Raw genomic sequence first — 16,640 nt, forward strand, 5'->3', positions numbered from 1 at the left:
GTTAATCTGAGTGAGTGAGTGAGTTGGGTTTAACGCCGCTTTGAACATTATTACAGTTATATCACGGCGTTCAGCTTAATGTGGGAGGAAAGCCTGAAGTGATGCAGGTCTGAGACCTTTACCTCTTTGGTGAAATGTTACGCTGAAAATCACGGTATTAATCATGAAGGTTGAAAATAGTTCCGCCTTAAAAAGTCTTAAATATCACACGATAGACTGACATTGAGTCCCAGAAATAAAGTTATATCTTAATTATATCTATCTAAAAATAAAAACAAATAAAATACAAATGAAGCCCAGAACAATTCCTAATTTCGGAGCTGAGACAATCTAGACTTACCAAATCATTCCAGACTTCGGATGGAGTCTTTCTCTAGGGTCTGGGAGACAAATCCCTCGAGTTTCATACATATTTCAGATATGTTTTTTGTTTTAAAAATGCGAACTTTAAGTTGTTCCGGACAAGTTTTTAGCTCACCTGAATCATTCTGGATATACCTGTTGTGATTGTTTTATGCGGAACCTTTTTTAATTTATTATTTTGTTTGACTTTGTTCGTATATAAGATGTATTGTTTTCATTTTCATCTTTGACAGTTTCTTTTTCATATTTGCATCTTTATTTTATCTTATATTTAACTTTATGAATGGTAATTTTTACGATGCAGTATGATGTGTATATTGTATGACATACAGTACCTGTTTGACGTTGGAACGCACGCACGCACGCACGCACGCGCGCACACACACACACACGCACGCGCACGCGCGCACACATACATTTATGATATTTTCATCGGCGAATGAAGTAATTCCAAAGAAAAACTTCACCCGGGTGATATAGAAGTCTTTGAAAGGCATTTAGAAGTGATACATATCAGGAAGAGAATTTATGGATGTCAACTTCTTCATTATGAGGAACACAACGTTTCAGAGTATACATGTATGCTTACTCCTCAATCAGATGGATGAACTCCTTCGCCTGATGAAGGAGTAAGCATATACTCCGAAACGTCGTGTTCCTCATCATAAAGAAGTTGACCTACATAAATTCTCTTCCCGGGGGATATATGCTTATCCAGTTAAATACAGCACTTCATCACTAATTACAAGTATGTACGCTCAATACCAGACGACAATACTGAATACAAAGACAAGAATCTTGTATATTGCACAACAACAACAACAACAACAACAACATCAAGACTACATAATACATGACGAGCAGCCTCCAACCCATGTGGTTGTGTACGTTCAGTGAAAGCAATATATAGCATGTCTCACAAGCCAATTTGACTTCAGAGAGATAGGGCTGAATAATTCATTGTCGCCTTGTCTCCTTAGCTGGAGAGGTCTGTCTCATTATGTGAAATCTGATACATGCCATTATCTTAAACAGGAACAACATCAACACAAAAATATATTTTCAAACGCGGTTCCAAAATCTTGAACCAATTCAGAACGGTCCAATAATTAAAATATATTATATCTATTTATTAAGTACTTTGTTAATTGATCTTGTAAGCAACTGGATCTAGCCATGACGTCGTTAGCCAGAGATGTCGTGACATGAACTGCCTGTCGCAAAATACCTGCGTTATACGAGTATATCAAATTTTTTACAGCAAGTTTCGCGCACATAAACAAATCCTATGAGGCAGGTAACCCGCGGACTATCAATCAGCCAGTATATTGAGGCGTCCCGTTCTGTTGAATGCCTGTCAGACTGGTTACCGAATAGGAACTCTTAATGATGTTTTTAATGATTTTTAGGATTGATACTGAAGATTTCTATACGGTTCTGCTGTAGATAATCACTGATCCGTTTATAGCAATCCAAACACACACTGAGTAGTCTCATGTGTATTACCGGCATGGGAACAGCTATTTATACCATTTGTGAAGTGGAGTGACTGAGTCGAACACTGCTTTGAACAGTATTTCAGTTATATCACGGCGTGAGAGGAGACTTACTTTGGTGAGATTCACGAGCACGATCTGGTGCTATCAAACCCGGAAACATAATCAGGGATTCGAACCCACAATTACAAGGTTCTGGCACGCCCAATGATGTATATCACGTGATATATCTGGAATACTGTGAAGTACTCGTGCCTTTGGGCGCTGCCACAATTATGTGTCATATTCCACCTATCCAATCACGTGACACACCCCATCTGCCCAATCGCATAACATAATCCACCTGTATATTATATCCTTTATTCTCTCTGTCCACGCCAGAGAACAAAACCGTCAGCTCAGCTCTGTAATTTACTGAAACCCTTTTCGTAAATACCTTCTCATTTGCCATTAGCCTCAACCGCCTATTTAAAGGTAGACCCCTCTCCCATTATTCGACAGCTTAATGACTTGCCCTCTGACGTTAATACCAACGGTGAAGATTAGACATGGTCTTTACATAGACGGGTGTGCTGTATTGAGGACAACACGAGACTATCTGAACCCGTTTACGTCGGCATTCTATGGCGTGGGTAGGCAATATGGGGGTCTATTACCCGTGATCCTGACAGTGTAGGGAAAAGATCAATACACATGGGAGCGTGACATTCACTCTCATTACTAAATCGATCTATTGGTGCGTTAGGCTTGATTGATTTCTCCATGGTAAAATAAACAGACGAGATTTAAGGTTACTCTCATATCTAGGCCAAAATATTGTTATCGATTTCTCAGGATCTTTGTTAATAATTGATCTTTTTAATGTGTTTTCGTGACAAATCGTGCGAGGTACCCCGGTGCGTTTGCACAGTAGCGTTGTGTATCCTCGATCAGGGCTTTGACTGATGACAGTACCGGCCCTTCTCAAAAAGCGCTAAATGTGATGCATCATATTTACTGTTGTTGGTCAACACATATTTTATACACATAGTTTATTCCTCAATATATTGATCGATGTATCTAAGATTTGATTTACTCGTTTCTGGTAGACGAAACAGTATCCTATGACTTGCAAATAGTAGGGCACAGAGAACGTACGAAACAGTCTCTTATGACTAGCAAATAGTAGGGTATAGAGAACGTACCAAACAGTCTCTTATTTCTAGCAAATAGTAGGGTACAGAGAACGTACGAAACAGTCTCTTATGACTAGCAAATAGTAGGGTACAGAGAACGTACGAAACAGTCTCTTATGTCTAGCAAATAGTAGGGTACAGAGAACGTACGAAACAGTCTCTTATGACTAGCAAATACTAGGTTATAGAGAACATACGAAACAGTCTCTTATGACTAGCAAATAGTAGGGTACAGAGAACGTACGAAACAGTCTCTTATGTCTAGCAAATAGTAGGGTACAGAGAACGTACGAAACAGTCTCTTATGTCTAGCAAATAGTAGGGTACAGAGAACGTACGAAACAGTCTCTTATGTCCAGCAAATAGTAGGGTACAGAGAACGTACGAAACAGTCTCTTATGTCTAGCAAATATTAGGGTATAGAGAACGTACGAAACAGTCTCTTATGACTAGCAAATAGTAGGGTACAGAGAACGTACGAAACAGTCTCTTATGTCTAGCAAATAGTAGGGTACAGAGAACATACGAAACAGTCTCTTATGTCTAGCAAATAGTAGGGTACAGAGAACGTACGAAACAGTCTCTTATGACTAGCAAATAGTAGGGTATAGAGAACGTACGAAACAGTCTCTTATGACTAGCAAATAGTAGGGTATAGAGAACGTACGAAACAGTCTCTTATGACTAGCAAATAGTAGGGTACAGAGAACGTACGAAACAGTCTCTTATGTCTAGCAAATAGTAGGGTACAGAGAACGTACGAAACAGTCTCTTATGTCTAGCAAATATTAGGGTATAGAGAACGTACGAAACAGTCTCTTATGACTAGCAAATAGTAGGGTACAGAGAACGTACGAAACAGTCTCTTATGACTAGCAAATAGTAGGGTACAGAGAACGAAGCGAAGATAACGAGTACAGCCAACACCTGAATATAATCAAAGGATTACCCGGATATAACAAACAGGTATAGGGAACACCAGAGTATAAGAAGAATGGTATATCGAACACCCGGGTATAACAATATTGGTATAGTGAACACCTGGATATAATAAGAGGTGTATAGGGAACACCGGGGTACAACAAGTGGAGTGTAGCGAACATCAGGGTACAAGAGGAGTATAGCGAACACCAGGGTATAACACGAGGGATATAGCGAACACCAGGGTATAACAAGAAGGGTATAGCGAACATCATGGTATAACACGAGGGATATAGCGAACACCAGGGTATAACAAGAGGGTATAGCCAACACCAGGGTATAACACTAGGTGTATAGCGAACACCAGGGTATAAAAAGAATGGTATAGCGAACAGCAGGGTATACCAAGAGGGATATAGCGAACACCAGGGTATAACAAGAGGGATAAAGTGAACACAAGGATATAACAAGAAGGGTATACAGCGAACACCAGGGTATAACAAGAGGGATATAGCGAACACCGATTATAACAAGGTTGAAGTTAATACAGCGACGTAATTTATTTAAATGGGTATTATCGTTATTTCCCCAACTCATCCTGGCAGCCCGCTGGAAACACGCGCCTCTGTGCATGCACGTTCTGTTCTCATGGACCAAATACTTTTAATAACGCTGAAAAATTAGTGATACTTTCAGTTACACCGTTGAAAGACATCAGTTTTAGTGCAAAGTTAATTTTTGACCGATCTTTTTCATATATTCTTCTCAATATTTACGAGTGTGTAGCATGTTAACTTTTCTTATTAAGAATTGACATAGCGAATTTCCGCAAAGTGTGCAATAAAATCACGTACAATGATTTATTTACCCTTAAGAGAGAACGACCCGGCCATGGAAAGTTTCTGGACAAATTGGCTTCCAGAATTAAAATGGAAGGTTTCAAATTCAACGTAGTGCCAGGAAATCACTGAACTAAACCCAGTATGAGTATGTCTTAAACGTCTTTCGTTAACTTCAATATTATATCCCAATTCCACGCAAATATCAGCCCTATATACCTACATTTATGAAAAAGAGGGTTCAACAATTTGATTACAGTGAATGCGACAAACATGATTCCTATGATAATATGAAATCTTTACTACAAGCAGTGTATTGTACGACTCCGACCACATCACAAGCATGTTTTTATGAATCACTTTCAAATAGTGATGATGTGTCCGCGAAAATGTTAGCGTATCCTGTCCCACATGTGACACCCATCACAAACACATGCAAAGGCAAGACAATTGTTATCTGATAACTGACCACTTTTGACCAAGAGGAACATGACTCTCTTTCACATCTACGTAGAAAGCGGATGTTCGATTGTATCACAGAAGTTGTGAATGCAGACACCACATGCTGGAAGCTGGCCCTGCTCGACATAAAGGAAAGTTGTCCTACAGTCTTGTGGAGCGTTTTTCTGTCACCCTGAATCTTAATGCATAGATCTAAATATGAAACAGATGAGGCTGTTTCAGCTGGTTTTGTTTTTCTAGCTCAGGTGGGTAAATCAGTGGAAGGAAATTGTCTCAGAAATCCTTAACATACTGATGATACACATGTTATACTGAACGAAAAAGTTAGGGGTCATCAATATTTTCTTGGTCATTTTATGAAATTGTGTGCTTAGTCGTCACCACAAACAATATCCTAACTTTTTATTCAGTCTGCATACTTTGTTTTACAGCCATAATATTTTTTAGTGGGCGATGGGTATTCAATATGTCTATTCCACTTTTGTCGTTCCTGTACTTGCGCCAGAATTATTCACATTAATATCGCTATTTAAAGCAATGGCGTTTTATTTACCATTCTCTTTGAATAGAACAGTGTTGCAATAATATATTGATCATATCTCTAGATACAAAAAACAACACATACATGTACGAAGCAGTAGTGTTTTTGTATGTGTTTACTTGAAGCATGCCCAAAGTGGCCACAATGAAGCAATTTCGTTGTCCAAAACACCATGAAAGCTTCAGCGTTGAATACCGAACGTACTGAGTGTGTTCAATGATGCGTGACAGCGGTTGACGTCACGAGGTCAATCGTCGAAGAGAGAATAGGGTTATATGACAAAGCGCACCTATATAACGGAGGTGTGATAGCACGCAGCGAAAATCACTGTTCACCCGCCGAAACCCTACAAGGAATTTATTCTAAACCTTTTGTGTACAGGTAAGTTGAAAATTGAACAGCGTGATAATGCAATATATCATTTACATTTTGAGAAAGACTATTTCGTGTATGATATAGTGTATCGTAATAAATCTCATTATTGCCTGTTTGTGTCGGTGTTTGTAAAGATATGATAAATAGTTGTGTAAACCAGGGACGATCTGTACTCGTATGCAGGTTTTATTTGTTCGTGCCACGGGATATCACTCTAGAGTATAATCTTGAGACGAAGTGCTCTTTACAGGAGTCGAACGGTGATTATGATTCCAATGAAAGGGTAACGCCACCCAAATTGCTTTATTCTGAAACATGATTTGATCGACTGTTTTGTTATTTTCACTCAAGTACACCCCAGGTGATATAGACTGAAATTTGACTGACTTACACAAAGGTGAACAGTTAAGGGCTTGATGTGGTCAGCAGTTAAAGGGGGGTGGCACTCAGGCAAACATGGCTGTAATTAATGTTTATGTGTGGCAGGTTGGCCCGACCTCTCCGTCACAACTCAACTGTTTACAAAACAAGTGTTTTATTTAAACTTGGCTAAACATGCATTTCTTCCAACATCAGCTGTTACAATAAGCAACGTCGTTGTCGCCACATGCCGTGCAGGTCTAAACATCACCATGTACTTATTTATTAATCGGTCGATCCTTCCAACATCACACATCTGCCATTCATTTCACTTATGCCTCGGGGTACTTGATCAGGGGAGGGAATTCTACTCAGTTAACACGGGATTCAGTTTATCCGGACAATAATTGAGAAAACGCAATTGTCCGGATAAGCGAGGTTCGACTGTATAAATAGATCTAGCAGTTCATGGCTATCCTAATTATATAGTGATACTGTTTCAGTACTAAATTCTCGGGCAAAAAAAGTATAACTTGAAAAGTGGGTTTAACCATGAAATAACAAGAATTAACTACCTTGCTAAGTCAACGAGAAACTGCAGACTTTAGGTCCCAAACTATGATACTTGTATTAAATACATCTACATAGAAAAATAGTTTATTGTTTGTTTCATTTTTAGCCATCGTCAAATGTAGGTGGATAGTTTATTTTGCACGACAGTGTATTTACAAGACAAAGATCTAGAGTATAACCCATGCTTTGAAGTGAGGTCCTTCTTTCGTCAAGCATACGAGATCAGATATAATTGTCGTGCATAATTTATAAGTAAGAGCTGGTTGCGTTCAATAATGTATTTTACATGTAAAAACTAGATTAGTGTTAAAATATTGGTAAGGAAATACTAACCACATTGCTAATACCTTAGTATAACCCAGATCATGGATGTGTAACATTTGTAGTGAAAACCGGTTCTTGCAGACGGTTCCGTTGCTAGTACAATCAGCTGTTAATGTATCATGGATACTGATCAAACCATCTGTATCTGCAAGGTTAGAACAAAACAGCCCGCTAGAAGGGGGCGAGTACAAATTTCTGCGAGCGAGTGCAAGTTTCCCAATTTCCCATTGTTTTAACATTACAAGGGCATTTTATGTTTCCCCGGGCTTGTAAAGCTTTTGAGTTTCGTTCTAGCCCTGATCTTCATGCATTGTCTTGAGTCGTTCCCAACAGTAACTGTCCGGATGTCACAGGTTCCGGATAAACAGAGTCCACAATTAATCAAATTTATCATCGTATATCGTAGGTTAATCCTGTACCATTACTGTGGAATATATGTATTTTGTGAAAAAACAAAACAATCTAGATTTATATGAAAGCAAGTCTATCCAGCCCTCGCCAGCTCGGGTAGAGAGAAATGTATTTTGTAATAAAAAAAATCATGGACTATATGTCTAATCGAAGGCCACTGGAGGGTATTTTTGGGATAAACTCAACTGATATGACGTCAGTAATGACGTCAATAATGACGACATAGTGATAAATCGGTTCTCCCCACTACAAACGCCCTACGATATAAAGTTAATACCAGCTCTGTAAAAAAACCGGACAGTATAACGTCAGAAGATCCTTGCTGTATTTGTGCCTCCTATTTTGATACCCCCACTGAGAAACTTCTCCCGGGATCTTTCCTTTGAAGATAGCTTCATGATTTGCTAACCAATTCAACTGAATCATGATTTATTTATTTCTGGAGGCTTACGAGTGAGTCAAATCCGAACATAGCGTGGTATTGACACAACGTGACACATATGATAATATTGGCATTGTGTCAAACACGGTACAATTTACAACATATACTCCACGAGGTGTTGGCCAATATTCGTCTGGGAACTGGCGACCTGGGAGGTTTGTTGGACGAGGGTACCGCGATCTGTATTGTCATGCCGTTTTTCCGGGAATCTGCTCGTCACTGCCACGTGTTTAAGCTATTGTCAGACGCTATGGAGATATCGCTGTTTATGTCTGTTTATACCACTCCCCGCCGTGTTAATAGTCTTAGGATACAAAGGGGCACCCGTTACCCGTACATACGTTCAGTGGTATGACGACTATACCTAGAAATCTCACCTCACAAAGTCGTGAGCCGATAAGGCAATCTGAGCTCTTTACGCAGTTCAGTCGGAAACAGTATCTAGCGGATCTTTGTTTAAATATTACGCAAAGAAATAATCATTATCGGTCTGATCTGTGTACGGTCAGGCCCCGTAATCGGGATACTGGTGCACGTCCGCAGTAATATATTAAAGTATAACTGGGTTATAACCTTTGTATACTTTGTAGACATTCCGAAAACAGTAAACGACAGCTTGTGTTTTTCGGGCTAATGATAGTGAAGATTTAGTAATCAAATGCCTAGGGTGGTCAAACGACAAGTAAGGTTTGTTTTGTAAACATGTAACTTGTACCAGGAACCGTAGATAGGGTATAGAGGGTAGGTGGGGGCTGTGTTGATGGTGGTGGGGGTGGGGGGATGGGGGTGGATGTAGAAGTGAGTGAGTGAGTTGGTTTTAACGCCACCTTAACAATATTCCCTCAGAATGTCGGCTTGATGGGTGGGGAAAGCTTTAAGATAGTTGGCACTGACAGACAAAGGGTGATAATAGAGTCAAATCTGCGATTCGAACCCACGACTCAACAATCTTACTGCGAATTGCGGCACCGTAGAACTTTGCTACTAGGATAAACGGGTGGTCCTGTCGTCGTCCGAGGGGCCGCAATTCGGTGTGCAGAGTTGGGTATGCCAGAAACCAATGACTTTGGGTTCGAATCCCGGTTCGCCCCGATTATGTTTCTAGGTAGGTTTGTAGCACCATACCCGTGCTCATGGGTTCACCCCCCCCCCGCCCCCCGCCCAACACATACACAATGTTGCTGCTTTCTAATATTCATATGCATCCAGAACCGCCCTGTAAACCTCGGGGATCCGTATCACTGCATGTTTTTGTGTCCACTCTTTTCAAACTTACGGGAAAAACCAATAATTTTACATAAGAAATATCTCAATTTGGACTGAAACGAAACCTAATCGATAGTGATTCATAGACACATGTTTATCATACAGCCGGAACTAAACAATTGACTCTGGATTTAGCAAAGATTTCTTCTGGTTATAGAACAGGTTTTGTCGTTTTTATTAAGAAAAAAGTAAAACCAGTTATGTTTTTAGGTGTTTTTCTGTAATGATTATAGATTTTTTTAATTTATACATGGAAATGCTTTTATGAAAAATGGTTCCTTTCCTAACGTGTGTGTGTGTGTTGGCTTGATGATAGTCGGTAAAAGTGCATGTTCCCTTCAAACAAATTTCGTCCAAAATGAAACAGCTTCGTGTGCATGATTAGAATCACAAATGTCTACTTGGTGTGCAGAAGCCGTTCCAGATATCAATATTCTGTTAATGCGTTCTCCATGTACATACTCTTACACATTGGATATTGATAAGGTCCCAGCTTGCAGTCAAAATTTCTAAGAGCTTACGGGTTAGGCATAACTTTGTATATTCATCTGAGGAATGACATACCCACTTTGATAACACCTGGTGTCGTCACTGATTTTGAGTGATCCATTCATATAATTTTCACCGCTATTTTTCATCTTATTCCCAATGGAATCTGTCTCGGTGGAAAATCAAGGCTTGTTAATCTCGAACAATTGTTGTTTACGACAGGAGTATTGGTTGATAACAACATCTGGCGGTACATAGTACCAAATGTAAGTTTGATAAGCTTGTAATGTCGGGGGTAAGCTGGACATGGATATTTTATATTGACGGGTCACATATTTCTGCAAGAAACAATATTGAGGAACAATAGTTAATAATAGTTACCTGAAGGGACAGCTACGTGTCTCATTTTAAAATAACACGTGTTTTAATCAACAAAAATGTTCACCAAACAAAAGTGTATGTTTACCGTTATTCTTGCCTTCAAGCCAGACGCCCGCGTGTACATGTAAAAGAGATAAATGCTGTATACAGATACTGTGTGGTACTGAATACCATATTGACACGATGAACGTGCAACTATAAGACATGCTAATAACTCCATCAGGCACTGTTTGTATTTGGATTATTTTATTTGAAACATGCAAATCATGAAGACGATAGATGTAACTGTAAGACTGTTGAAAATAAGTGAAACGGACATCAACAGAAGACGGAAACTGCCGGCGGTACATGTAATGTGTAAACACGACATAACGGTGCTGATTTTACATGTATGTGGTATGTAAAGAGCATACAGTGTTCACATATAATATCCTCTGATTTCTTGTGGTGTGAAATCCAAATCCAATAGTATATTCTCTACAAGGACCAGGAGTAATATATCATATATATGTTATAGGTATACATACTTGTAAAGGGGGGCACGGGTGGCCCAGCCGTCTGAGGCGCCGCGATTCGCTGTGCAGAGTTACGTCCCTTGGGTACGCCAGAAACCTATGATTGTGGGTTCGAATCCCGGTTCACCCCGATTATGTTTCTAGGTTGTCAGCACCATACCCGTGCTCGTGGGTTTCACCGAAGTGGTCAACGTCTGAGATCTGCATCACTTCGGGCTTTCCTCCCACATTAAGCTGACACGCCGTGATATAACTGAAATACTGTTAAAAGCGGCGTTAAACCAAACTCACTCACTCACTTGTAAAGACGCAGCTTATTGTTGTCATGCGTCGAAGTTTATTAAATGATTATTAAAAAACTAAAGTCTAAATCTTCATTATGACCTTGACCTTGTGTTGCAGGTAATCGTAAGCCGCCATCATGTGTAAGTGTTTCGAGGTCATCGGCAGGATTGTCATCGGCATCCTCAGCGTCATCTTCGCCGTAAGTAGCTGTAGCCCTAATACAGGAAGTACATGTAGTGATATATATATATACATAATGTAGCCCTAATACAGGAAGTACATGTAATGATATATATACATAATGCAGCCCTAATACAGGAAGTACATGTAGTGATATATATACATAATGCAGCCCTAATACAGGAAGTACATGTAGTGATATGTATACATAATGCAGCCCTAATACAGGAAGTACATGTAATGATATGTATACATAATGCAGCCCTAATACAGGAAGTACATGTAGTGATATGTATACATAATGCAGCCCTAATACAGGAAGTACATGTTATTATATATATACATAATGCAGCCCTAATACAGGCAGTACATGTAGTGATATGTATACATAATGCAGCCCTAATACAGGAAGTACATGTAGTGATATATATACATAATGCAGCCCTAATACAGGAAGTACATGTAGTGATATGTATACATAATGCAGCCCTAATACAAGAAGTACATGTAGTGATATATATACATAATGCAGCCCTAATACAGGAAGTACATGTAGTGATATATATATACATAATGCAGCCCTAATACAGGAAGTACATGTAGTGATATATATACATAATGCAGCCCTAATACAGGAAGTACATGTAGTGATATGTATACATAATGCAGCCCTAATACAGGAAGTACATGTAGTGATATGTATATATAATGCAGCCCTAATACAGGAAGTACATGTAGTGATATGTATACATATTGTAGCCCCTATACAGGAAGTACATGTAATGATATGTATACATAATGCAGCCCTAATACAGGAAGTACATGTAGTGATATATATACATAATATTGCCCCTATATAGGAAGTACATGTAGTGATGTGTATACATAATATTGCTCCTATATAGGGAGTACATGTAGTGATATGTATACATATTGTAGCCCCTATATAGGAAGTACATGTAGTGATATGTAAACATAATATTGCCCCTATATAGGGAGTACATGTAGTGATGTGTATGCATAATATTGCCCCTATATAGGAAGTACATGTCGTGATATGTATACATAATATAGCCCCTATATAGGAAGTCCATGTCGTGATGTGTAAACATAATATTGCCCCGATATAGGAAGTCTATGGAGTGATATGTATACATAATATTGCCCCTATATAGGAAGTACATGTAGTGATGTGTAAACATAATATTGCCCCGATATAGGAAGTCTATGCAGTGATATGTATACATAATGTAGCCCTAATACAGGAAGTACATGTAGTGATATGTATACATAATATTGCCCCTATATAGGAAGTACATGTAGTGATATGTATACATAATATTGCCCCTATATAGGAAGTACATGTAGTGATATGTATACATAATATTGCCCCGATATAAGAAGTACATGCAGTGATGTATATACATAATATTGCTCCTATATAGGGAGTACATGTAGTGATATGTATACATAATGTAGCCCTTATATAGGAAGTCTATGGAGTGATATGTATACATAATATAGCCCCTATATAGGAAGTACATGTAGTGATATGTATACATAATATTGCCCCTATATAGGAAGTCCATGTAGTGATATGTATACATAATGTAGCCCTATATAGGAAGTACATGTAGTGTTATGTATACATAATATTGCCCCTATATAGGAAGTACATGTAGTGATATGTATACATAATATTGCCCCTATATAGGAAGTCCATGTAGTGATATGTATACATAATATAGCCCCTATATAGGAAGTACATGTAGTGATATGTATACATAATATTGCCCCTATATAGGAAGTCCATGTAGTGATATGTATACATAATGTAGCCCTATATAGGAAGTACATGTAGTGTTATGTATACATAATATTGCCCCTATATAGGAAGTACATGTAGTGATATGTATACATAATATTGCCCCTCTATAGGAAGTACATGTAGTGATATGTATACATAATGTAGCCCCTATATAGGAAGTACATGTAGTGATATGTATACATAATACTGCCCCTCTATAGGAAGTACATGTAGTGATATGTAAACATAATATTGCTCATTTGTAGGAAGTACATGTAGTGATGTGTATACATAATATTGCCCCTATACAGGAAGTACATGTAGTGATATGTATACATAATGTAGCCCCTATATAGGAAGTACATGTAGTGATATGTATACATAATACTGCCCCTCTATAGGAAGTACATGTAGTGATATGTAAACATAATATTGCTCATTTGTAGGAAGTACATGTAGTGATATGTATACATAATATTGCCCCTCTATAGGAAGTACATGTAGTGATATGTATACATAATGTAGCCCCTATATAGGAAGTACATGTAGTGATATGTATACATAATACTGCCCCTCTATAGGAAGTACATGTAGTGATATGTAAACATAATATTGCTCATTTGTAGGAAGTACATGTAGTGATGTGTATACATAATATTGCCCCTATACAGGAAGTACATGTAGTGATATGTATACAACAATGAATTTCAAGGGTGTTATCACGGCTTTCCCAGATTTAAACCCTAAACAAGTTTATCTGTTAAAAACAATCCTACACCTGTCCAAACTATTGGCCGAGGAACGTGTTTAGGTTTGTGTTTAGGATCTAAACACGTTGTTTATTTGGTGTACCTGTGGGTATGTATGCCAAAAATTCGATGTCTCTCCTCCAGTATGTAGACTTGGTATGTCCCATATCTTCAGGTACCTGTGTATGCACAGGGTTTTATATATTTGGTCTACTTACTATGATACAGTTCCCTTATCGCAATGACTTGTTATGCTACTGATGGGATGGGCGTCCCAGTCTGATGAGGGGCGGTCGGGTAGCCTAGTGGTTAAAGCGTTCGCTCGTCACGCCGAAGACCCGGGTTCGATTCCCGACATGGGTACAATGTGTGAAGCCCATTTCTGGTGTCCCCCGCCGTGATATTGCTGGAATATTGCTAAAAGCGGCGTAAAACCATATTCACTCACTCACTGATGAGGCGGCTGAAATCTCCGTATAGAGTTGCCTCTGTCTATATTTAGACGTGCACTGGACCTAAGGTTTGAATTCCAGTGCCACCCGAATTATGTTTCTCAGTCTGTCAGCACCATACCGTGCTTCTGGGTTCCACCAAAGTGGTAAATGTCAGAGACCTTAGGCTTTCCTCCCACATCAAACTGACACGTCGTGATATAACTGGAATATTGCTTAGCGGTGTTAAACTCAACTCATGTTCACATGTCGTGTTTCAGATTCTGGGCTTCGTGCTGCTGGTGTTTGGCATCATGGTCAAGGTGCAGTCCGACGTCATCCAGAACCTGTTCCAGTCCCTCATAGACATGGCCAAACAACAGGCGAAGTCCGCCATAGGCTCCGGCTTCGACCTGCCCACCGACAACTTCAACATCAACGACCTTGTGGGCGGCCTCGCCATCGTCTTTATCATCATCGGTGTGGTGATGTTGTTTATCGGAGTCCTCGGCATTGCGGGGGCGTGCTGCATGGTGAAGTGTATGATTGTGTTGGTGAGTTGATTCATTACGTAGTTCGTACCCTGGCCATACAACACGTGTTGACGTACACCGATGACGACGCACATTGCGCTAAAGTCCTTGTGACGTACACCGATGACTAAATATGGCTTTGCAAGTAATTTTGACATTCATTGATAGCAAAATAAATGGTATATTAATAAAATTTGACATACATCGATAGCTAAACAATGGTCCTTCAAGGATGTTTGACGTACAATGGTCATACAGGTACGTTTGACGTACATTGATAGCTAAACAATGGTCATACAGATACTTTTGACGTACAATGGTAGCTAAACAATAGTCATACAAGTACTGTGTCACATACAATGATAGCTAAACAATAGTCATACAAGTACTGTCACATACAATGATAGCTAAACAATGTTCATACAAGCACGTTTGACGTACAATGGTAGCTAAGCAATAGTCATACAAGTACTGTCACATACAATGATAGCTAAACAATAGTCATACAAGTACTGCCACATAAATGATAGCTAAACAATGGTCATACAAGTACTGTGTCACATACAATGATAGCTAAACAATAGTCATACAAGTACTGTCACATACAATGATAGCTAAACAATAGTCATGCAAGTACTGTCAAATACAATGATAGCTAAACAATAGTCATACAAGTACTGTCACATAAATGATAGCTAAACAATGGTCATACAAGTACTGTGTCACATACAATGATAGCTAAACAATAGTCATACAAGTACTGTCACATACAATGATAGCTAAACAATAGTCATACAAGTACTGTCACATACAATGATAGCTAAACAATGGTCATTCAAGGATGTTTGACGTACAATGATAGCTTAACAATTGCCATACAATAACAGTGTCCCGTACAATATAGACATACAGACATGGATGTATATACAGTAGAATATGCTTAGAGTCGCCACACCTCGGGACGTTGCTGATGCTGTATGACATGTTTCAGTATCTCATCGTCAACGTCATCTTCCTCATCAGTCAGATTGCTCTGGTCGCCATCGCTGCATCCAACAGAGGCATCGTAAGTATTTCAGACCATTAACTATACAGTGAAACCCCGGTATTCTGCTCCTCTTTATAACGCTGAACCTGCAGTCAGGGGTGTTCTATAAGGAGCATCTTCGTATACACAAGTTGCCCGTAAAACTGATTCGTTCATCCGAACAATTTCATTCAGAAGGGTACCGTCCGGATCAGCTTCGTTTACCGTAGCCCTTCATCTGTTCGTCTAAATTCGCCCCATGACTGTTCAGCCCTAATTATAGCACATTCAATACACAGCGTGTTTGAAATGCAGCAGGATACCCTCACTTTCTAGGTTTCACCACGTTGCTATTACCATATACTCCGGCATTGTGTTTAATTATCTTCAATAGTGCATCATATTTCGAACTGTCATAATGTATAATGTGTTTAATTTTGTTTCTGTAACCGGCACCTAGTTTGTCCATATGTACATTATTATTTATCTTATCTCATCTCATCGAAAGTTATTTAAAAAAAAATGATTGTAGATCGGAAACAAAAGCCGGTACGGGTTTTGGAAACACAACCGATTTCTTTTTTCGATCTAGAATCTTTATTCAAAGTTCTCTTACAATTAAATAAAGTATACGTATTTGGAGGTAAGTGATCAAGGAAGTAGGATGTAAGGAATTGAAGGTGCAGAAAAGCGCT

The 16,640-nt window shown here is 39.0% G+C and overlaps 1 protein-coding gene across 2 annotated transcripts in view; it reads left to right on the forward strand.

The window, feature by feature from the left end:
• Positions 1 to 16,640, forward strand: part of LOC124121812 (tetraspanin-18-like) — a 28,180-nt gene that overhangs the window by 6,887 nt on the left and 4,653 nt on the right. The window contains exons 1-4 of one of the 2 annotated variants that reach the window (XM_048391328.1): positions 6,029 to 6,178; positions 11,336 to 11,417; positions 14,667 to 14,939; positions 15,910 to 15,984. In XM_048391328.1, coding sequence (XP_048247285.1) covers positions 11,355 to 11,417; positions 14,667 to 14,939; positions 15,910 to 15,984 — 411 coding nt within the window. In that variant the 5' untranslated portion in view covers positions 6,029 to 6,178; positions 11,336 to 11,354. Of the gene's footprint in view, positions 1 to 6,028; positions 6,179 to 11,335; positions 11,418 to 14,666; positions 14,940 to 15,909; positions 15,985 to 16,640 lie in introns of those variants that run through there. The other variant, XM_048391325.1, reaches the window with a different exon arrangement.

The sequence above is a fragment of the Haliotis rufescens genome, unplaced genomic scaffold (assembly GCF_023055435.1).
Source record: "Haliotis rufescens isolate VD_foot unplaced genomic scaffold, xgHalRufe1.0.p SCAF_10, whole genome shotgun sequence".
NCBI lineage: Eukaryota > Metazoa > Mollusca > Gastropoda > Lepetellida > Haliotidae > Haliotis > Haliotis rufescens.